The following is a 24,840-nucleotide window of genomic DNA, read 5'->3' as shown; positions in this document are numbered from 1 at the left end:
CAAGTATGTGGTATTCTGTCTCTCACACACAGTGCATGCCTAGCATGGTGCTCACTGTTAGCTTTTCTGAGAGATCAGCCCAACAAAGACTTCAATCAGAAATAATTATTTAATTGCAAAACCACCATTTCTCAGGAGTCTGCAAAGTCCAGCAGCTGTAGGAATGTTACTGACTGGAGAAGGTGTTGCATGGTGAAGCACAGGAAAAATGAACAGCAAAGTGTTTCTTTTCTGATAAAAGAAAGTCACCCCAGAAATGAGAGCAAGCAAAAGAAAATATCTGCCAAAGACTGCCATTGTTTTTTAGCTAAAGGCTGCAAACAATGAGGATGTTTGCCTTGACTGTAAACAGGACTAACACAAAACACCTAGGAAATCTCTCTTGCCTTTGCCAGGCTCTTCTCTACAGGACTAACCTGACATACTGTAAGTGAAGCACTCAGCCCTATGAGAGGGTCATTTTGCTGAGATGCATGTGGGTATACACCAAAAAAGGCAAATTTTGCTCTTGAAGCTTATCCAACAGCAGCAAACTGCCTTTTTTGCTTGTGCTTTTAGTTATAGTAAAGGGACTGCTTTTAAAGATCTGGGCATCATTTTCTTTACTTTCAGAAGAAATTCTGAAGCTCCAAACTGAATGCAGATGTGAATTTTTCCCTTAACTCCCCAACAAATAACCTGACACCTTATCTCCAGTCATCGTGACTGATACCCTGGTATCGCACCTGAATAGATTAAATTGCTTGGAGTTTCAGCAGACACTTAGACATGGAGAAGGAAACCAAAACACACTTTCTAGCCATTTTATGCAGGGATTACCTTGCCCACCACTGAAACACAACCACCTCTGAGCTGGGAGGGGTGATTAATGTCTTTGCTTAGAACCATAGGCAGTCTGCAATTACTGAAGCTGGAATTTGAACACAGGGATTAGCAGACTTGATGGAAAAATCCTCTTGGGCTTGCAAGTGAACACAGTGGTAGGAGCATCAGTTTTGCATCATGTCTAAAATGTGGAGCCTGCAGCAATTCAGTACCCGATAAGCCTCATGCTGGGTATGTAACCATGTACCAGCTCCCTATTACCGAGCAGTAACATTTCTTTCTGAGTAACAGCATTGCTCCTCAAAAGCCAGGGCCAGTCTTTTAAATTTCAGAGCTGCATCTGTGAAAGTGAGTGAGTTCTGATCTACACTATTAAACAGAAGATGGAAAATTATTTAAATAGACTTCTGAATGAGAAGATAAATGTCATTTGAATATGTTTACTCTTGCTGCAAGGGGACACTGCATTGAAAAATTATAAGTAAGCATACAGCCCCCTCTCCTGTGAGTCTCTTCAAAATATTACATCATTAATGTTCCTGAGCATCACAGATAGTATAACTAGCAGTCAGCATGCTGTGACAAACCCATCAACTGCAAATTTGAACTAGGTGTAGAGGAAGTTTAAAGTTAATAGTGTTGTGAATTGTTGTTCACAAACGAAGTATAAATAGCAGCAGGACTCATTCATCAAATTACACTGTATTAATTTTTGCAGTGTATTTTATTCAATAATAATGGCAGAAGAAGAAAACCCTTTTAGCAGGATGAGAACAAGATAAGAATTCACGTACTTGAGCCCTGCAGGACTGGAGCTTATATGCAGCATATCTCCTGACCTGCCAGAAGACCAGCACTGCTGCAGGCTTGCTTTCCTTAGAGTCACCTCCCGTATACTTAATTGGTAGCAATCACAGTAGTTCTGACATAAAATATACACTGTATGGGCAAGGTATTCCACTCCATGGTAGTTAGTCAAATATTAGCTATTTCCCCCCCAAGCTTGATATGGCCATAAAACTGATGAGTATCTGCAGAGTGCAGAGGTATCAGTTGTCTCAGCTCCACAGAAGCAAGAAGGAGAAAAATGGGCAAATAGCTCCCAGAGCTGCAGGGTGGAAACTGATAGCAATGTGGGCCTGAGGCAAGGACCTGGTTGACAATATGCAGGAAGGAGCATGCTGCCTGGCCTGGAGGAGAATCATGCTGCTATTCAAAAAATATCTCTTTAAGAAGTGGCTTAGCTGTGCCTCTGGTCACCCGTGCTCCCACTGCAGCTGGAATTTAATCTTGCAGGAGCACATATCTCCCTTGTGGAGTCACCTTGGCTCATGGTAGGGCTCAAGTCCCCAGGAGGTAGCTGATTGCATTTTCAAAACACTCCTTCTTTACATATTTACACATCAAACACTGTCCAAGAAGCGGCGGGTTGCTGTGTTTTTGTTTTGTTTGATTAAATTCTTATTGAGAAAAGCTTCAAGAAAATAATGTCCTGAAGAATTTGGAGGGGAGGGAGCAAGGAGAAGGAACAATCCTAGCAAACAGCTGGTGGCTGCACATCTGAGCCAGCCAAGAAGGAGAAATGTGGGAGAAAAGAGTTATTCCAGGCTGGAGTACAAAGCAGTTTCAGAACAAAACATAAATAAAACCCCTCAAATCTATTTATGGGCAAGCAGGCTGCATTTCATTCTCACCCTTGTACAAATCATGTATCAGGGTTCTTGCTGAGCCCTTATGGAGCAGTCAGCGTGCTCTGACCACCACGTTGTGAGTGAAGATTGTATTGAAGCATAAATTACTTCAAAAATGGGATGAATAATCTCCTTCACCACTTTGCCTTTCTTATTTGTCCCAAAGTTTCTCTCCTGTGCTCCCTCAAGACTCTTCCAGTAAATATTGCTTTGGGTTCCAGCCACTCTAGTCAATTGAAATTACATTCCCTCATAGAGTCCTTGATCCCCCGAGCTCTTGTTTTGTATCTATTAGAAATGCAGGATTAAGTGCTAGAAATAGCCTCTACCATAAGCAGTAGTAATTCACAGGCTCCCTATGAATTCCCTCTCTCCTGGGCAAGGACTGGAATGAAGGGGGTGCATGGAGAATTCACATGTGCATTGCTATGTGCTCCTTGTTATGTCAGCAAGATGACTGGCTATACCTCTGTTTGTTACTAGGGAGGATTAGCTCCAGAGCACTTAACGATGCATATGTTGCCCTACTCTGTAGTCAGGCCAGCTCTTCATATTTGGTTTAAAATCAAAGTCAAAGGGAGTTCTGTGCCTGACCTACTTTGGCTTGCAAGGGATGAGTTGACATTGAAGGAGGCCCCAGTGATCTCCATAAAAGTTAATAAATATGTGGTGATCATGTGAACAATACCCCATCACCTTAACCAGACCCAGAAAGAGTCTGAAGAGGGAAATGAGCCTTCAGGATGAGGCTGATATATTTGGGCTGTGCCAGTTCAGAGAAAAAGAGCCCTTAGAGTGATGGATCTCAATTAAAGCCAGTTGAAGACAGAGAGGAGACTCCCACAGTCTGTTGTGCATGGAAGGGCCACTGAAATCTCTAAGCTGGACACTGTTGCACTGTGAGAAACATTAATTTATTTGGACTATTAGTGCAACCCAACTGATGTTTAGGCTAAAGGACTGAGCCAGATATGAGAAGTGGGGCTATGTAAATTGATCTACCTTCACCTTGCCTGCATGCTTCAGTATCCTGCCAGGACTGGTTTTCCTTTGTGTATCATATCCATCTCCTGTGTAGCTCCTTGAAGGATGACCCATTCAGGAAAACTCAAAATAGAAAATCTAATTTTCCACCTCCTGGGCCAGCCGAGCAAACTAGAAACCCCGAAATAAAACAGTCTGTCTCCATCCAACAGCTCATCCAGTATGTTCCTCCCCAAGCCCATTGCTTTGCTATCTGGGGTATAGCAGCAATGGCTGTGGCCAATGCTTTGGGTGGGTGGGATGCTCATCTGAGAAGAGCAAGGGCAAAGAGATACAGGGCTCCAGTCTATCTTTCAAGTCTTATTTATCAGACACAGGCGAGAGAGAAACAACGGACTTTTTCTGGAAGATATTTGAAAGAAAAGAAAAAATGTAGCAACACAAACAGACTGCAATGGGTCTTTCCGGCATACTAATTATTGGCAAATTATGAAGAATTCTCTCACTGACATCATGCAAACCCTGCTCACTTGCAGCTCCGCAGTCCAGTCTCCACTCAGCCTCTATGTGCTCCCAGGAGAGCCCCTAATGAAAAAATCAGATGAGCTATTTTCATTTTGTAGGAAGTAGCCAAAGCAATTTTAGGAAGAGGAAGGTGGGGGCCCGCTGGAGTTTGCCAGAAAAATCTGAAGCATTCAACTCACGTCTTTGCAGCAGCAATCTCTCTCTGACAGACCTTAAAAACCAAAGTGGTGGGGGGAAGTTGGAAAGTGGCAGCATGTGGTTCCCATGCTGTCTTTCAGCCAAGCCTGCAGGTATATTAACTGTTTGTCTCTTTTGAAAAGCAGGCAAAGGGGGCAGAGACAAAAACCCTGGAAAACTGCCTGCTCTGCTAAAAATTAAGCTCATCATTACTCATTTGCTTTTGAACTCTGTTTAGCCACAAAAGATAAGATGGAGAGAGAAAGACAAGAGAAAACCCTTTTTTTACCCAAAAGCTTGGCTGCATTGGGGTTGAATGACAGATCTGGGAAAGGTGGTACAGGGCTGGAAAAGACAGCTTTCTTCCTACAAGGAGAAGATAGATACATCCAAAAGTGACAGTACAAGGTCGGAAAAAACAAAACCAGCTGCACTGCCAATTTAACAACAAAATTCCCTGTAGGGTAGGTCAAGTGCCCTGTCATTTTTCTTAATATCTGTTCATACAGTATCCAACTGCATGGTTTCTCTTCCATTTGCTTCCACCCTGCTGGCATTCCCAGCCCACAACAGCAGGTTACAATGGAGCAGCAGGGTGTGCGTGCTAGAGATTAGGCAGGCAACTTATAATTGGTGACCCTAATTCTATTCCTGGCCATGGTATTGACTCATGGAGAGATTTTGGCCACTCATTTCGTCTTGGCATCTGCTTCCTCAGAAGTACTGTGGGGACAACGCCATGCACCCATTTCACTGCAGCCTTGTGTGTAGTGCTGCGCAAAATAAAACAAAAAAGCAAACAGAATGAAACAAAGAAACCCAACAAGACAAAATCAGCTGGGGTCAAACAATGTTCTGTTCAGCTTGAAACAAAAGTTTTGTTTTCAGGTCATTTAACTCATTTTTTCTTTCTTTCCTTTCAACAAAAAGGAAAAAAACAAACAAACAAACAAAACCTAAAAACGAACAACCAAACCACAGAGATCACTTGTAAGCCGAACACAGACAAAATGTTTTTACTTTGGGGGAAATTTCATCCTCTTTTTCCCATACTGTTTGACCACTGCAAACTTGCATTACTGCGTTTCCTATATACTTTACAGAATATTCACCTAACTCAACTTGCAGAGCTTATATTTCCATTAAGTACTGTACAAACATCAGATGAAAGACTCTAAAGTGCAAATTATTGTTGCTTTTGGGAAACAGAAAGGATAAATAGAAAACAAGTTGCCACTCTATCAATATTTTTAATGAAGCCCCATGTCCAGCAAAGCACATAAGGTTGAGACTAAATGCTTCACTGGACCACTCTATGTTTGATGATGTTCTTAATGTGAAAAGATTTTTTGAAACCCAGTTTAAATGGGAGTGGGGAAGGTACATAAACAGCAGTTCAGTCAGAGGTCACTGAAAGTAAAGTTTCTTTAAAAAGGCAGGGAAACTTTCTATGTGTTGTCCTCTATATTTGGATGCTCCTTTGGGTGACAAGTGTACAACCCCATAATAACATCTGCAATGAATTTAGAGATGGAAGAGTCTTGCAGAAAGGGTAATGCCAGAGGGTTAATGTCCTAATTCTTGTACATATTATTTGCTCCTAATGCCACAGACTAAGGACAACAGTAGAAAGTAAGGTGAGATTTACATAATTCTGATCAATTTGGAATTTACAGTAAGCAGAACTGCTTTTTGATTGCATTTCACAGTGCAGCAGCAGCCAAGTCTTTAGTTATTCAGGTCAGCTCTCACACCAGCAATTGCACCTCTGCAAAGCGAGTTGGGGATACAATCACACTTTAAGCCAGAGAAGACGAAAACCCATTTATTTCGACACATTTAAAGCCATCTGAACATTGCGTGTTCCAAACACAGCCAGAGATGAGAAAGCTTTTAAGGTTTGTTTGGCTTCTGCTTGAGAAAACTCAGCCTGGGGAGGGCAATGGCCAAAGAATGGGAGGTGGAGGCTGAAAGTTAGCAGGCAGATCTTGGTGTGGGAGGGAGTGGGAAGCAAGAAGTGGGATAGTGAGGGATACTTCAGGTCAGGAATTAAGTGTATTTAAAGATCATCTCTTGCAGTTCAGCACTACTGTAGCTGGCAGGACTGCAGGCTGGGGACAAGGCTCTGCAGGAGGGTGTTCAGTGAGCCCAAGGTTAGCAGAGGGTGCTCTAGGTCAGGTTCTCCACACAAGAGCTTCAAGGAGGAAGGAGGACTCTGCACTGCACTTGCTGGAGAAGGCAAGGTGTACTGCAGGGTCTGTGCAGAGGCAGCTTGCTTGTTTACTCAACTTTTGTACTGCCATTACTCCAATGCCTGCTAAAGCTCTCCATTCCCAACAGTTCGGGGTTTTTTTGCATGCTTAAAAACCAGCAATACACATGCAAATGTATGTGCGTTGATGAAATCCACACTTTAGATGCATAATTTAAGGTGCAACCAGAAATATTCTTGGATTTTGGCAGTGCTTACAAATGGATTTGTACTCTAAGCCTTACCTCACACCTAAACATGAGCAAAGGTAAATAAGTTTGTGTATAATCCACCATGCTGCTTAGTAAGCAAACATGAAAGAGAAAGCAAAGCATTGTTTGGAAGAGGGAGTTATCTGAGAAATATGCTACTAGGTCTACCTTAGATAATCACTGGCTTCAGGCTAAAAACTCCTCACCACACCAATATGGAGAGCTTTTTTGCAGGTGAGACTGCTGCAGATGCCAACCCACTGAGCCAACTATCTAGTTATAATCTGAGCAAATCTGAAAGGCCAGTTCCCACCACAGAAGCCAGATAACTTGTTTCCATCACTGATAGATGCAACTTCTGTAAATAGGATTTGGCCCAGCAGCCAGCAAAGTGAATGGAAAAGCTTCGGTTGCCTTCAGGGGGCACAATAAGAGGTAAAATGGCCATGACAGCATACAGAGGTTTGGAAAGTTTTCAGCCCAAGAAATATTCCCTGTATGAGTACTCCACACTCCACATTACAAACCTGCAGTGCACTGGGGCCAATGCCAACACCCTTGCTAGCACAAAGGTGGTGCATTCAAAATTGTGGAAAGGCCTCGCCCCCGCTGTGGTAGCAACGCAGTTAAGAGTCATTTGCAGAATGACACCTACCACCATTACAACCTTTGCAGGGAAAAAGAGAGAGAAACTTAATAAAATTGCTTCAATTTCTGAGTGTCATGCCCATAATTTCCTACGACTCCGCACTAACTGTGTTATAAGGCACTGTGAAAGAAATGATGGGGAGGCATTTTTAGCCAGCCCCTCAAGTTTTAAGAAAATAATTGCTTAAGACTCATAAATAATAATTATTTCAATTGATGAATCATTTTGACTCATTTTAGGTTTCAAGTAATATTTAATAGTGCCATGCAGTAAAGTAATTGTGGAATTAAGAAATCATTCGTCACTCATGTATGTTCTTATTTGAATTAGATCAAGTTAAAATTATTATTTCTTTTTAGAAGGATAATTTAAATGACAGTCAACATGTTCATCATTTCACCAAGAGTATAGAAAAATTTACTATTAAAAGACACTAATCAAACCTTGTCCCCCCATTCTCTTTCACACACACAAAACCACACAAACATACTGTCTCCCTCCCCAAGTGTGTAAAGCTTTGTTCTTACATCCCAGAAAACATAGCACTTGAGTAACCTTTCACATAACACTTGAGTAACTTTTCACACAACACTTGAGTAACCTTTCACAATGAACTTAGAGTCTCTTTCTTCAAGTGAAAATCATGCTTTTGAGGTCAGTCCAGACATGCTGAACACAGGATCTGAGACTGAAAAGAAAAATGTCCAAGATAATGAAAAATGTGCTTCTCTCTCCAGGGAGTTTTACAAAATTATTTTTATAATCAGAAATAGTTTACTGATGGGAAATGAGATGCCAGTTACAAGGAAATTCAACACAAGTCCCAATAATTTCTCCTGTGAATTGCTCACAAATCTCAAAGCACTTGATCAGTGATACGTTGCATAACCCAGAGTGATGTGGTGCAGGAAACCCTGTGTCCATGTTACAGATGAGGATGTGAGTTTGAGAGACCCTAACCACAGTCTGAAGTACTCTCCCATCTGCTCCCTTCTTCATCCTCTCCTCCACAAAAATACAATCCCTGTCCCTCTCTGAAGGGACAAAGGAGCAAGGAGTGGATTATTTGAGCCTGATAGAACTTAATCTGTAGGCAGATGGGAAAACAACACTCAAGCAAATGGGATCAAAAAAGCAAAAGGGAACACAAGAGCAAAAGCTGTCATTTGGCTTTTTCAAGTGTTAATCAGGACCTAATGAGGGTTCTTTAAAGCAGCTAATTTTTTACATAGCATGGGAGTCAGGATATGGCTGAACCAACTACAGTCAATACTCCTTTCATGTGGTGGAGAAGGAAATGCTGATGTATTTTCAGGCAATGATGAGGTCAGAAGACCTTTCAGAGTCTGACCTGGCATCCATGAAAAATGGAAAGTGAGGATCCCACCAAGACACGGGATCAGCCTGGTCAGTCCTCTCATACAAGTAGAGGGCTGGAAGGGAAAAAAAGAGGGAAAGGGCTCAAGATTGATGAGGTGGGCAGTAGCTCATATTTACATATCTGGGGCCCCCTTGACAGCAGAAAAAATAAGTTAACCTGAAAAATAGAAATCTAATCTACATTAACTTCCCAACTTGTCAAAAGCTCTCAGTGTAAAGCAGCCACACTTGGCTGCACAGAGGTGTTCCACAGAGGGACCCCGACCAATAAATCTGTTTGATTTCCTGTTATGAGAAGCAGACAAAGAGATATGGCTAGGGATGGGCAGAGCTGTCTGCATAAGGGAAGAGACTCTGCTTTCACCCCAAACTCAAACCCACCCTCTCTGAGGTTAGGAAAAGTTCAGTTCACTTTGGGGATTTTTTAGCATTATTTCTCATTTTCGCATGTTCCCGTGGGAGCTGGAAGTAGATGGGACAAAGCATTTCTTTCCTGCTGGCAACAAGCAGCCCTGAAAGTGTCACACAAAAGTTTGTTCTTGAGAGATTTCCAGTCCAAGGGTGTGATCTTGCAACCCCACCAGATGTGAATAATGCAGTGACATTTTTAATGGTTTTGCTGTTGGTGAGAATTTCTTGGCATTACTCTACAAGTGTTTTCTCCTTACCACTTCTTCCTTGCTTTCTTCGCTCCTTCATCCAGTGCACATTACACATAAACAGAAACGGAAAGCAAAGTTTTCAGATCAAAAAGACTTTTTTTTTTTCAAAAACCCTGGGGAGAACCTGCACAATGGTAACAACATTGCGGAGCAGCAGCTGTTTGATAAGGTTCCTCTCGGGAGGTGACATCAGAAGCCTAATGCTATTTTGCCCATAGTACATAGACTAACAGCCTGATCCTGCAGTCCCTAACCAATAGATGTTTCATGGCATAAAGTTCCCAGAAGTATAGCAGGTCCACAACAACATTTGAAAGCAATTAGGATGAATGTGGTAGCATTTCAAGGTATTTTCTGAAACACCACAACTAATACCCATGTTTCTGCGAATGTATACTTTCAGTACTGGTAGTAATTTCCCTACAACTGCAGTAGCCTTACTAAATCATCACTTAGTGATCAGAGTTGCAAGTTTCAAAACCTTTGATGAAAACAGGACCATGATCATGGATGTAAATTTGCTCATTTGCTTTTATTTTGTTGTTGGTTTTTTTTTATTTATTTAGAGAGACCCAAAATCTATGAAAAGGAAACTGATTTTGATAAGATTGTGCGGGTGGAATTAAGAAGCAAACACAAAATCCAGTGCACCACTAGCGGGAATCCTGACCCAAAGATCGAGTGGAAGTGGCAGCCCTGCAGCCTCGTAGACACACTGTAAGTGGACATTCCGACAGAGGAACATGTTGCAAAATAGTTCAGCAGTTTCAAGTTAGTTTTTCCTTCCAGTACATCTTATTTATCTTAGTTTAAAAAATCACAAGCAGTGATTCCCCACTTAAAGATCTCAAGGGTTATGAACTCAGCAGACATCTAGTTGTATATGACTTTTTGGAGTTATAAGCACCTTCTGTATTATCAGAGTTGTGTCAAGTAAGTTTAAACTGACTAAAGATCAGGCTTGAATTTTCTTTAACTTGACCAGCAATGTCCCTCTGACTTACCAAAGTCTTTTCTTACACCTCTTGGATGCAGCCTAAATGCCTGACAAAGAAAAAACAGATAGGTGCTTTCTGTGTAGAGGTAACACGCTTTTTTCCCCTGTAAGAGCTGTTGTCAGACAAACCTGCTAAAGGCTTGGCTTCATTTAGTTGCCATATGGAATTTATGCCACTTCCTAGGGGCTGCCTTCACCAGTGCAAATGGAGCCTGGGCTCCTGTGGCAGCATCTGTGTTGCAGAAGCGGGAAAAGGTAGCCAAGCCTTCACGCCTTACTGAGGGCCCTTCTTTGCAGGAGGCAGCCTGAGGTGTGAAGACACAGAAGCAAGTCACTGAGTCAAAACTGCCAGAGAGGAATGAGGCAAGTTAAAACATAAGATGCCTTTTGAGATTCACCTTATAGAAGTGGACATTTTCTTTGCTCCTGCTGTTATATGAGCAGACTTGTCTATAGATAGAGGTCTTGGCTGAGGTCTGAATACTTCCCCTGGTAGCCCCGGGGGACATACAGGAGCCACGTATAACATTTCTGCCTGCACTTCAACCCTGCCTGGCAATGAGAGGGCTGAAGTCAGGTTTTCCATCCATAAAAAAATGAAGGCAGGTCTAGGAAGCAAGAGATAATGTTGCTGGATGGTTCCTTATTTTCTCACCATTCCAATGCTTTTCCAAATGCTGTGAATGGCAAGCCATGAGACAGGGAAAAATCACAAAGAGAAGCTCCTTTCCCAGGTCCTCTGCTGCAGCAGCTGCAGTGCTGTTGGGAGATCTAGTCTCAGGTTGGGACTAAAAAGTGACCTTGTGTCCCTCCGCAAGGGAAGTAGCCCATTACCTCATTTAGGTAGTTACACTGCTCCTGCAGGAATAAAATGGCAGAGATTTGTAGGCTTAGGTAGGGCTGTTGGCATCGCAGGTCAGCAGAAGGCACACAAGCTGCTGTTCAACAAGAGCAGAATGGAAACACCATAAGGAAACAGGTTATGCATTCTGTAGGAAAGCCACAGAGATGACCTGAAATCTTTTCCAGACCTTTCTGTCTAGGGAGAGAGAATTGGTCATGAATGCCGAATTAAGCCAGATTTGAGCTAGTGACCTGGTGGCAAAAGACCTCATATAACCCTTGTTCCAGCTCTCTGACTCTCTGATCTTATCAATTTAAATACAATTGCAGAGTGGCGTCTACCTCCTTTGGCCTCCGGGGCAGCCTTATCTTTTTCCAGCAGAAGCTGTAGGAGGATTCCTGTGGGAAATGACACAGACCCCATTTCCTTCTGTTGTCTCACTTCCTCTCTCTCTCTCTTTCTCTCCCCCATCCTCACTAGTGCACTTTGGATCCCAAAACACTATCATTGTTCCTTATAGCTGTGATGTGATTTGCTTCCTTTGAGTTTTTTCCCTTCAACCTCAAGTCAGAATTGTGCCTTGCAGGAAGTCACCAAGACATCTTCTAATTAGGCTCTTTTGAGACCTATAAACCCTCCCTTGACCCAGGGTGTTACCCATGCATCTTGTGCAGATTTGGCAAAGTACGGCTGATTTATGGATTAGTTTTCTGCAGCATCAGCCCTTGGTCATCACCTATAGAAGTCCATATTCATTTTACCTCCTATAATCCTAATCTACTATGGTGGGCTCCAAGGCTGCTGGGACCAGCCATGGGAAGCACAGTGCCTCTGCTGAGGTAGAGGTGGCAATACCGACACTTTCCTGTCATGGGCTGCGATGACTTGTGCAAGGTGTGATTGCAGCAAGCTGTGCAACTGAACTGACTTCACTAACTTGCCATCACAGATTCACAGTTTGTAACACCCAGCCATGCTGGACTGGAGCTGAACTGGCAATTTTAAAATGAAAGACTTCCTCAAGTTGCACAGCTGGCAGCACCCACAGCCAGGATGCCTGGAGCTCCAGCCTTGCTGAAGCCTTTGCTCTCCTAAGAATGAGAAGGCCTGCTCATTTATTCCAAGGACTGTAGTTAAAGAAGATAGAAAAGTCTTTTACCTTGGATGGTGCAGATATAACTTTCTGCATTATGTGCTACATACACTGCTCTTTGCCCATAATTCAAAAATTAAGGTCGATAACTGACAGAGATATGGTTATCTTCTGGAGAATATGCCATATTAAAGGAGACTTCTGCTATTGTTATCCCAGTATTTATCCACTCTACTCTGTCAGCCTGCACTTCAGGTTGGAGAGCTGAGCAGATAGACAGACATGCTCAACAACATTCACCTCTCCACAGTTTTGAATGACTAGCATTTTGCATTTTGAAATGCACTGCAATTGCTAAAAGAGCACTTAAAAAGCCACAACTGCATTGAGTTGGAGTATAACTCATATTAGCCAGATTAAACTCACACGATTTAATTAGTTGTCCAGTATTTTATATTTTCAATCTTTAGAAAGTTTGAGGGGTTTCCTTGCTGGTCATATACTGATCTTTGTCTACCTCTGTCAAGGTGCTTTGTAAATAATTTTGAAATGTTGCAATGAAGGAATACAGTAGTTTCATGAAGAGGTAACAATCTCCAACAGCAATAGCTTTTAGTTTTTAAGACCTAAGATTATTGTCTAAGAGTGACATTATCTCTCTTTAATAATGCCTCCCTGGGTTATCTGCTTTTCTACCTCCAGATGCAACCCCACTGGGCAAAAAATTGTGGTTCAGGAGAATACGTTCACAGGCAACAAGATCAGAAGCATTGAAAACATAACCATGAAGCATGGGGATAAAAGAAAGGTATGTGTCTGATGAAAATCTGAGCAATGATGTCATGGAATAGCAGTGGACTTTACGGAGGGGACACTGCACTCACACGGAGCTCTCTCCCCACAGTTCCCAAGCTGCCACGGGTTGTTAGCATGCTTTAAATTCCACAGCCCTGGGATCATTTTCAGATCTCTGCCGTTTATAAATGCCGGGATTCTGGCAATGATGTCACGTACACTGTTTAAAACTCTCCAAAGACTTCTGGGTCAAAAACCTGTCCATCTCCCTCAGTCTTGAGAAAGTGTAAGACTGGTTCAGTGCAAGAGGGGTCCTGTGAAGCACACACAACTGATAAGGACTCTGAGTTCATTAAAATGCTTAGCACTTAGAAAGCACTTTGTACTGCCCAGCCTTGCATACTCTCCCAGTAGCAGGAGTTAAACAGCTGTATAATGTAAGAGGCCTATGGTGGCCAGACATAGCTGGCCTGATTTTCAGAGTATGTAAAAGCCTGAAGTACCTGCCTGTTTCGGCTGGAGTTATCAACATTTCTTTACCCATTTGGGTTGCCAACCATGTTACCAAGTCAGTGAAGGTGGGAAGACCTCCTTCCTTTTACAGTTCCTTGCCTGCTTTCCCTTCCAAACAGCACCGGGAGCACACTTCCTGCATGAACTGCAAAGTTCCCAGCCACGAATTATCTGTTCAGTGCCTCCCGGGTACCTGTGGTGATACTGAGTGATACTGTTTACACACATCCATGTTAATCCTTGAGAAATTGCTGCAGCTGTTCTGCTGTAGCTTCACAGACTTCTGGCTATGCCTTGGAGAAGATGCTGTGGTCTGGCTCAGACAGTTGTTTTAGCTCTGTTGGACTTGTAGAGGTTTGTGGCTTTAGGAGTGGTTTTGCAGCTACAGGTTTCAAGGTGGATGCTCCAGATAGTTTAGTGCCTAATCCTGCAAGGTGCTGAATGCTGTAGTTCATATGCTGGTACACCTTTAAGCATATGGTAATTCTTGGGCTACTCCCATGCTTAAAGTTAAGCACAAAGTTAAAGTGCTCTTCTGGATTGGGTCCAGACTAAATCAGCATCTGGCAGGATCAGTGCCTTAGCCATCTGCTCTTTCTCATGGAGACTTTCCAGCTCTAAACATAATCTAAAACAGAGCTCTGAAAACATGGAGGTTGGGAAGGAGAAAATCAGTGTTCGCGTTTAATTCCTGAGTTTTCCCCTTCCTGGAAGATATTTATAAATTGGATTTATTTAGATGATACAGTGCACCTTAAGCTCTGTTTTTAATGTATTCTCTAAGAATTTTAGGTCTTAGTAAAAGCAACTACCAACAAAGTGCTAATTACTTGTAAGAAATGGAGGTTGGTGACACGTACCTACAAAGTTTCTTCCTTTTCTAAGACTTTCTGGTTGCTGCATGGACTGACAAGAGTTTTACAGCTCTCATGGTTATTTGTTCTCTCCATATATACAGTCTGTCTAAACAGATGATCTGCTGTCCAAGAGCTTAGTTTACATCTGATGATCAGTCTTAAAGTTATGTTAGTCCCCATATAAAAGTGAAGGTTTTCACAACTGCTGTAACTCAAAAAACATCTCTTAGTTGCTGAATTGTCACACATGCTGGGATAGTGAGACACCTCAACAACACAAAATTAGAAACATTTTTCTTTGTTTTATGCATATGTACATCACTCCCATTTCTTCTTTTACCGACTTTGCTGAGGCAAATATGCATCTGGGTGAAATTTAAGTCTGCTAGTGGACTTAAGATGGGATTTAGCTGCAGTCTCTGAATGAAGTGGTTTAGAAATGCCACAGAGCTCCTGGATCCAGTGGGGCACACCAAACACATCCTCAGTCTATGTTGGTGCATGATTAGGGACACCTCAGCTTTCCCATATCACCTAGTTTTTCCAGAAAGAAAAGGTGCACCAATCTCCAGGTCCAGCAATCAGAGGAGAAATAGTGCTCTGTGCCCACAGAGGACACCAGAGCACCTACCCAGAGGTCAGTCCTGACAGCACCATGTGCCTGAGTTTCCTGCTTGTAGAACTTAGTGGACACTAGAGTGCTAGGAGAAGGGAGGCATAACTGGGGAGATGCTTAGTGGAAGTGAGGACCATAGGGGAACCTCAGTACAAGGACCCCACGCAGTCCTCAGAAGGACTCCTCTTCTTCCCAAAGAGCTTTGCTGCTGCTCACACCTTGAGTACCACAAACAGCCCGGAGGCTGCTCCTCACTCTGCCCTGCACTCCCAAGCATCCTGAAGTGTTAATTTTTTAGATGTGTTCAAAAGCTCAGCCCACAGCCCTTTAACTTAAGCTTTTACATATTTCATTATTAAAGTTTCATAACGGTACTTCTTTACACGTTACATAATTTTACAATTTATAGTATATTCATTATTTTCATCTACTGCTGATCCACTGGTTGAAAACACATTCTGAGGTGTTTCCTAATAATTTTTATGTCTTGATTAAGATTTATTCAAATTAATAAAACTAGATTTTATGAATCTCAGGTTTCAGCACTTTGCCTCCCTTCTTACATCAGCAGACAATTCCTCTCCTTCCTCCTTTCTGAAGTCCAAGGCTATCTGTGTTAAGTGGAGTCTTTAGATAATAGAATATAATTCAAAAAAAGACACTGATGAAAACTCACAGCCTTCAGACTTTTCCTTGGTTTTTATCAGTCGTTATTCCCACCAGAAATGGAATAGACAGGAAACAGCCCAATCCATTCCCACCATGTCCTAGCAAGTAATTCATCTGCATTGACTAGCCAGATGAAATAATAAAGATGTTGGAGTCTGACTGAGCATAGCTTTTATTGACTGTGTTATGAAGCTGGGATTAGCTGAGATTGGTTATTTTTCCTGTGTGATTTGAGCCTGTCCAATGATAGCTGGAGTCTCAGAGCAGAAGGTGGAATTTACCTAGTCTCTAAGATTTCTCAGCATCCCTAGAGTTTACCCTGGAAGAACTGTAACAATACATGCTGGTTCAGTGACATATGAAAAAAATGCATTAACTTTTTAGAGCTGCTAAGAATATGAGAACAAACTCCCAGAAATTACCAGGTCCAGAATCTTGCTCAAAAGCTACCTCGCAGGGCAGCAAGCAAGCATTTTTCCAGCAGACCACTGATTCTTGATGTGATCTTTAATCTTTGATCTTTGATCACATCAAGAACTTTAGACATCTATTTGACAAAAGTGGCATGTAAAATTGAGGTCTCGTCATCTTCATCATAATGATTATTCCATTATTTTTCCACAGGTAGAGAAGTGAATTTCACCCCCTTCTGTCTTCTAAAGGCTGAGTCTCATTCCTAAAAAAAGCACGTAGTTATCATTAACATTACGATGTACTTCACTGAAGTTTTGGTGAAACAGTGGTTGAGGCAATTGCATCGTGCTAGTTTAATTCTCCCAGTGGTTTTGAGTCAATATTGAACTTTTCACTTTCTGATTTAAACTACTGTGTAGATCTCAAGATTGCTTTTTAACACCAGGTGAAACACCCATGATTGCATGAATTGCCTGAATTTCCTCTTCAAGTTGCAAGGAGCTAGGTTGCTATTTTATTTTCTTTCCTGTTAGTAAACTGAACATACTGGTCTGAGCTTGGGAGAACAGGACATAGCAGAAAAGGACAGCAAGTTCCATACATAATTCAGTCCTCACCGGGGGTTCTTTTCATCTCTTTTCTCCCTTTCATGTGTATGTGAGAGTGTGGCCTGGCCATGTAGATGTTTCATACATCTCTTTTACTAGTGAAATTCATAACCACTCAAGAAAATTGACACCAAAATGCCAGGTTTAAACCTCTTGGAGGAACAAAAAGACTACATTAGAGTACTGGGATGCATCTGATGAAAAGTATGTGAGCAACTCGGGCTGTTTACATCTGTCACCCTGTGTGGGTGCCCATTTCAGTGAGCTTTGTTACTGCAGTCTCTGGCAGGGGAAGATGAACAGTCAGGCAGCTGGGTTTCTGAACAAAATATCCCCTCTCTGGGAGACTAGCCCAGGTGTTTCAGGCACTACCTAAGCACATGGAATACTACAGTGTCCTTGACAGGTTTTTGAGAGAGATCCTGGCTAGCAGCAGGGACATAAGAAATGGCCCTCTGCCTTCCCTGCCCTCTTCAATTCATTAGCTGCAATCACTGAGTGCAAGGAAAAAGCATGAGGGTGGTAATTGCTTATGACTAGCAAGCACCTGCCCACCTGCCCAAGGGCCAGAGAGTGATTAGCCCATAGATACTAGAAACGTATACTGGTTCCTCCAGAGGCACCTCAAACCTCTGGTTTTCCCCAGTTCCCTGCCCTGTCCAGCACCTTTCCTGATCACACGGTACTACCATCAGCTCTGCCATACTCTGTGAGGAAGGCAATGATTGTTCTCATTTTACAGGGAGAGAAGTGCCCACTGCCAGAGATGAGAGAAAACCCTAGAAGCTCTCAGTCAACTTACAGACTTCTCTTGTCACTTGTCCTCAGTCCATCCTTTAACATGTTTTGAATGAATGAACTAAGATCATGGATCAGAATTGTCAGGCTATAAAAATAAGTGTCATTCTGTGCCATTCAAGTAGATGGATTGGGAGCTAGATGAATAATTTTTTTGTGGGGTCTCTGGTGAAGTTCCTATAATTTCATCTCCCTCTAGCCACCTCCACCTTGGCTCCGCTAGAGTTAGACAGCTGAGAAGTTTTCCACCCACTTTTTCTACTCCTCATCCTCGCCCACATATAGCTAACGAAGTGAAAGAGAGAAGAATTGTTAACTAAAGCCATTGGAAGGAGGGATTAGACAAAGAAAAGAGAAAGCAAGGAATAACAAGATATATTAATTCATGCTGGCTCCAGCTTAAAAAAAGGTCTTGCTGCTCTGTCCTTACTACAAGATGTCTCAAAACACTCATGGTATATGGCTGTGGAATGTTATTTGGCTGCTTCTAAAATAGCTTGTTTTTATCAGTTCAGGAACATTACAGTGCAAGACATATGGACTTTATTGAGCTATTCCATTATGAATTTTCCCAGCAGCAATGTCTATTTACTTGTCATAGCTGTTCTTCAGAGATCAGTCATTTTATTTCTTTTCTTATTGAGTTTTGAACTTAGTTTATTCTTTTATAGTAATTATTTATTAGCTAATAATCCCTTCTTTGGCCTCACAGTACTGGGTGGCCTTTAGGTTAAGTAATAGGAAATGGAGCCCTTTACTTCCAAATTTAACACAGGCAATCAAAACCGGTCCAAAGGATGTTTGGTGTTTGGTATGCAGTGAACTCACAGGATCTCAGTCCAGTTCCCACTAGGAAGATGTCTAGACATTACATGCCAATAATTTGTTATTAATTACCATTGGTTCCAACATAGTCTGCACAGAAGCTAGGGACTGAACAGCCACATAGTTTGTGCTTACCACTTGTGGCTGGACTACCTTGGCAAGGGTTAACGTGTCATTTAGTCTGAACTGCTCTTGACTAGGATATGGAGTGGAGGATAAACTAAAAGATGCAGATTTCCAGGCTGTAAAGAGTTCATGAATAGTAATTTCACTGAAGAGAGACAATGTTTCAAGGCAATTGCAGATTTCATATCAGCATCATTCAGCTTCGCAGAAAGTGCTGTGCTCTGTCTGGGAGCAGAGTTTTCTGAGTAGAAGGCATGAGAAACAGCTTTGATGTGAGCCCTGCTTTGAGTAAGAGGTTGGACAGGAGACCACCAGTGGTCCCATGCACCTCAGGTCTTTCTGTGATTTCATGAGTCTAGATGCAGCAAATGCCAACATCTCAAACTTTTCTATCCTGGCTCTGATTCCAGGAATGGAAAATACTTTGTCAGGTGCATGGATTAAGCACACAAAGTAGATTATCCCCTCAGAAATTTTTCCACTCTATACCAAAGGTCCCCAAATGTGGGGACTGTGCCACTCCACTGACAGAGAGAGAAGTCTGCTAACAGTTCTCACTGTTAATAAAGGGTAAAGATTCCTATGTTTGGTTACTTGAGTTCAAACCATTTTCTCATTCAACTTCTTTTTACAGACTTTCCTTGAAATGGCTGCATTGAAAGTATAGGAATGGCATTTAGAAGAACAAAATCTTTACCCCTACCTGCCACTATGACCTAGTACAGACAAATTTCAAATTTTCAAATTTTCAAGTTTGTTCAACTTGGGTTGCCTACAGTGACAGGTGATGAACAACTGCCAACACATCAGCATTGTGAATACTATGGGGTTTAACACTTGGGTTAATACGGCTTACTTTTCAATGGGAGTTCCTTGATTGATTTCAAGGGGATATCTTTGGCCTACAGATACATCAAAAAGTGGATACCACTGCTGGCTTACCTAAATTTTTCTTTCAGGTTTTTTTCGGTAAAAGACAAAACTATGTGGTCTTATAGAGTGAAGGAGGATTTGGATGCCCTTTGGTACAACATGTTAGTGTTACAAAGCATCACTCAGTTGAGGACTAAACCAGAATTAGGTTAGTTTGGCAACTGAGAACTTTATTTAAGATGCTGGAAAGATAATTGGACTCCCAGTCTCAGGGATTTACCTGGGAGCACACAGCTAGAGTGAAAGGCTGACGCATAATTATTTCAAGGGATTCATTTTATTGCATGAAAATTACTCAAAAGCCTTCATTTCCAGTTTTGAAATCACATATATTTCTCTGCTGGATGCTGTTGCTTTAGAAGTCACAATTTGGAGGACCCTGGGAGGTGCTAGTTCTAAGACAAGACAGTAAAACGCATTAGCTCTTGTGCTCAGGTGTGTAGCAAACTGGTTATCCAAGTGCATAACAGTGATTTTGAGCATACAAACAAGAAAATTACTTTCTCTCTTTTCCTCAGTAAATTTTTCCCAAGAATTTGTCCTCAGATTATATCCCACCATCATTTTAACAACTTTTTCACCCTCACATCTAGACAGAATTGAGATTAGCTAAGATGAGGTCTCAGTATAGCTATTTGCTCTTTTTTTTTTCCCCCACTACCATGTCAGACTTTTCTTGAGTTATGAAGTTAGAGGCATTATTATCTGTGTGTCCATGAGCATATGTGTGTGTTTACCTCTGGGCCACCAAATGCAGCTTGAGGCATTGCATCAGTTTTTAGAAGAGCTACAGTGTCACCCCTAACACTTTGGACATATTCCAGAAGGGATCATTACATTCCCCTTTATGATTTTAACTGGCTGCACAGTGTTATCCTCAACTTCCCTTCTACAGCTGTCACTTAGCAAGACTAATAGCTGTTAAATAGCTGTCCAAATTTATCCCCTTCTGTTCTCAGCACATATATTTGTATTGGCTTTTTCTATTCCCAAATATAAAATTCTAAGATCATGAGAAGAAAGATTTTAGTCCTGATTCAGCAGTAATTCAAAAGGCAGTGTCTACTGCTTAAAGTCAGGGGTAGTGCTCTGAACATGTGCTTGTTAATAACCTGTGGAATTAGGCCCACTTCTACAGTAATAGAAAAAGGAGGAGGAGCAGACTGCTTCTCTGGGTGATTTTAAATCCAAGTTAGAGCTATTTTCACATCATAAATAAATCAGAACTGCACAGCTCTTTCTTTGGTGGACACCAGAGGGAGCTGGGTTTTACTGGTCTCCTGTTTTCACCCCTAAATTTGGTTTGTTCTTACTCTTGGTTAATTTCTGTGTTTGGTGCCCATGAAAAGTAGAAACTTTTCCACTTATCCTTTATCCTGCTGAAAATGTTCCCCATCAGAATGTAAAATGCACATGGGATCAAAACCTTTGAAACTCATTTCCCTACAGGATTTAAAGTGCCAAAGCTCAGAAAATCTTAAATAACTCTCTGACAATACATCCCGCACAGCTACAGACACATTCATGGTGCAGCTTTATGAGGAGTAAAGGAATGTCTTGTGTGAGTTTAGTTTAGGATATTAAAAAGAAAGTCCAGAGATGCTTTTGTGCACTTCAAAGTGCTCTCTGGAGATAAGGACAAAGGGCCAGAGGGTGTTACAAGTTTTCATTCTCAAAGTCCTTAGAGAGGACGGCAAAGAAAGTGATATTTGTTCCAAATGTGAGGGCTCAGAGTTCCTCAGGTGAATGGCTGCAGGGGAAGCAAAGTAATCTTGCAAGAACATCTCTGTCTTGGTGGGTTAGACCCTGCTGTTTGCTAGCAACCCAAAGGAAGCACTAGAAATAATTAAAGCCATGACCTGTGGAAGGCCCTCCATGAGCCTGTGATGTTGCATCCTGACTGGGACAGGGGAGTGCCATATGGCTGGCTCCTCATTAAGAAGGCCCTATACAGAAGCAGGGGCTTAGGATTTAGGGACACAAGTTCTTAAGCATGTGTTTGAGTTCAGCCCCATGAGTAACTGAACCACTTCCTTTTTCTATGTGGTGAAGCTCAGGACAACTGTTTCTTCCTTCTCCTTCATGATCCTCCCTTTCTTTCTGCATTTGCCAAGTCTCTTAGAACAGGCAGCTTCTCCAAAGCTTCCTTACTCACTGCACAAGTTCTGGTAAGGCTCTGAGGAAGGATTATGGATTCCAAGCACAATTTGTAAGAGTGAGCTGGGGCCTAAAGGGGCCACATCGCTCCCTCCCTTCTCTGGGGTTATAGCAAGGCAAAGCAAAGCAAAATCCTGCAATGTTCTTTACACCACATCCATATGAATGACCTGCTTCCCATGCAAATGTGGGTGTCCTGTTACCCACAGAAACCATAACTGAAAAGCAGAAAAGAAAATAGGTGGATGTGGGGCTTCATTTCCAGTGTTTTAGATGAATCTTCCAGGTCCTTCACTTTAGCTTTTTGCTGATGTCACACAAAGACCTTAGCAGTGTGTCAGAGGGAAACCCTGTTTTTCATGGGGGAGACACGAAGAAAGGAAGGGGAAGGTTTAGGAATGAGGAGAGAAGAGACCAAAACCCTAACAAAAGCACTTGTCTGTTTGTGAGCTTCACTCCTTACTAGAAGCTCCTTTGTCAACTGTTTTTCTACCATAAAATATATACTTACCCACTACTCTCAAGCCTCTCTGCTAAGCCTACACTACACTGAAAGCCTTTACTTCTTTGTTTGGCAGATTGTGAGCACGCTAACTGTGGAAAACAGCAGTGCATCAGGAATCTATTACTGTGTGGCTTCAAACAAGATCAGCAAAGAAGAGAGGAGCATTGAGTTCTACGTCTCAGGTAAACAACACAAGAGACACTACACAAAAACTAGATGCTCATGATCTGATTTACCTTAAAGTTTTATATGGCTGGTGAGCGCTTGTTAGAACTTCTGAGAATCCCTGCACTCCCAATCACACAGTCCCAGGCTCTTCACCACATGCAAAGTTGGGTCCTGCATCAGTGCACAGCTGAGTCTGACATGTCCAGCACCGGACCTGCTGTCCCTTTTGCCCTCTTCAAGCTGCAGATGCAGGCCCTGAATCTAGCTGCCTCTGTCTTAAAGTAACACTCATGACATTTGAGTGCTGTCCTCATGAAACCTCTAGCAAAAGCTGAGTCCTTTGTAGTCTTCCAAAGGTCTGAAGCTTCTCCCTGACTCAGGAGAATGGTTGGTCTCCAATTAAGTCAGCAGACATAGCAAAGGTGAGCAAGGCCAGTATTCAGACCTAATCCAGGGCTGATATCACTGGGAGTTGTTGTGACATTGGATCCCTGCCCGAGCAATTAGCCTTTCCAGTGCCCTTTAACGGGGGAGGAGGTGGACATGCTATTTCTCCAAAGAACACAAATCCAAACAAATATCTGCTTAACCTTTCAACACAGAAATTCTTTAGTAGTGAGATCAAGACCTACATAATGCTTTTAGGAAAGATGGGAGTTTGAAAAAAGAGAAGAGTCCAGGGACAGCCTTGTTCAAGTGCTTAACTAGAACAAACTGAAGCATTTCTGTACTTGCTTTCTGGATGAGTGGATGTTGGCTGGTAGAATTTGCATCAAAATAACAATTTTTAGAACAAAGAGTTCAGAAGCGTCCTGGAAGGTAAATGTCTGATTCTTACTACTTGGTTTCTTCCCCATGAAGCAAGTTCTGAGGGCAAAGCTCACTTGTGGCAGTGTTCTGCACTCCTCTGCTTCTCTTGCATCCTGTGTTGTTTGACTCTATTGCTCATAAGTAATTCAGCACATTTCAAATCAGGCTAACCAAGAAAGGGCTCACTAAACATTGTTACCATTCTTCTTACACAGAAGTACTAATATGAAAAATGTCATCCAATGATAATGAAGCTGGTGCTGTATGGGGGGGAAAGGTTCCACCTCCATTTACAGCTTCTTTGTGCTACCCCAATGCCTTATCAAGACAGAAGAGGGTTTAAGCCTCCAAAAGATATTTTCCAAAGCCCTTTTATTTACTTAGGAAAAAGCTCTTCAAGGTACACTTTTGGGAGATACAGCTCAGACATCAGAGGTCCTCAAGATGCCCAAGGCAGGCTGAAAACCAGCTATTGATTTTACACTTCACCACTTCCAAGTGTTGAGTCTTCATGTGGGTTTGTTTCTGCTCTGAATTCTGCCAGCTATTATGTTTGGATGGGTTTCTCAAAGCCGTATGTTCCCAAGCTATTCACAGTACTTTGTAATACTTGGTGACTAAAACCAACACTGCAGCAACTAAATAAGCAACTAGCTGAAGGTCAGACTCAAAGGGTTAGAATCAATCCACGCACCTTTCACAACTACGTTTTATTTTAATAATAAAGTTATGTTGGGTTTTTTCCCCCGCAGTGAGCTAATATTTCAGATTTTTAATTTTACAATCAATCTAGCAATGCTTTGAGACACAAATGTTTTAATCATGCAATTTCAATTGTGAAGGAAATGAATCACTGGACAAAATTACTGACAGCGGTTATGGTGGAAATGTTTCCACCAAAACAGACCAGGAGGTGAATAGGGCTTGGCAAGACAGTTACATTCTTGTCTGTGAAGAAAAGACTGTGAGTCTGTGCCATTCTGGGGAAGAGGCAGATACTGAACGAGCATGACTGACTTTTATAAGTGCTGTTTAAAAATAGTGGTGTTTATGGATTAGAAAAAAACGAAAACTTTCTAAATGCGGCCATCCTGATCCTAAAGTAGGTCATGTTGCAGTGGTAAAATAGCAGCAGAGTGACCTGCTGCTGGGTTTCTTTACGTGACACTCGTCTGCTGAGTAATGCATATTACTACAACAAGTGGTCAGGCTGCTGCTGAAGGTCTGCTTCACAGGTGAAAAAAAAGCACTGTCTTCTACTGGGGGCACTTGGAGGAGGCGAAGCAGCTGCCAGGTTACTGTCACCAGGAGGTGCCTCTAGTCTCAGTGTTGGAGGGACGTTCAGGGACAGTTTGTGAGGTACCAAACAGGGGAAGTCCAAAAGCATAAGGCTCTAAGCAGGCCACTTTGCAATTGCTAAACTGATTAATTTTATGCAGATTGAAACTAAAAGCTGAGATAAAGGCTGAGTTAGAGACTGAGAGCTCACAAGCAATATGTGGGCCTTTAGGACATCTAGCAAATATTCACAGCACTTCACAGTGCGCTGTTCTCTGCAAAACAGCTGCTAGTTGTGGGATTCCACAATCAATTCAGCAATTTGTTGATTTTAAAGACCTGATCTCCCACTACCTCCTGTCAACAAACAAGGTGGTGGATCCTGAGCTGCTTTCAAACATTTTGGCTGAATTGAGCTTAATTAACTTCTCCCTGGTAAGAAATCTGAAGATGATACAGAGGCTAAACTCTCTTCTTC

At 42.1% G+C, this 24,840-nt stretch overlaps 1 protein-coding gene across 1 annotated transcript in view; it reads left to right on the top strand.

The window, feature by feature from the left end:
- The window catches only part of LOC141927937 (vascular endothelial growth factor receptor kdr-like), a 142,123-nt gene that overhangs the window by 69,873 nt on the left and 47,410 nt on the right, over positions 1 to 24,840 (top strand). Inside the window, exons 10-12 of the mRNA XM_074835385.1 lie at positions 9,923 to 10,073; positions 12,993 to 13,098; positions 22,180 to 22,288. Of these exons, the coding sequence (XP_074691486.1) occupies positions 9,923 to 10,073; positions 12,993 to 13,098; positions 22,180 to 22,288 (366 nt within the window). The remainder of the gene's footprint in view (positions 1 to 9,922; positions 10,074 to 12,992; positions 13,099 to 22,179; positions 22,289 to 24,840) is intronic.

Source organism: Strix aluco, chromosome 10 (assembly GCF_031877795.1).
Source record: "Strix aluco isolate bStrAlu1 chromosome 10, bStrAlu1.hap1, whole genome shotgun sequence".
NCBI lineage: Eukaryota > Metazoa > Chordata > Aves > Strigiformes > Strigidae > Strix > Strix aluco.
Note: the sequence above shows the minus strand (reverse complement) of the source record. Positions and strands in the feature narration are given on the sequence as shown.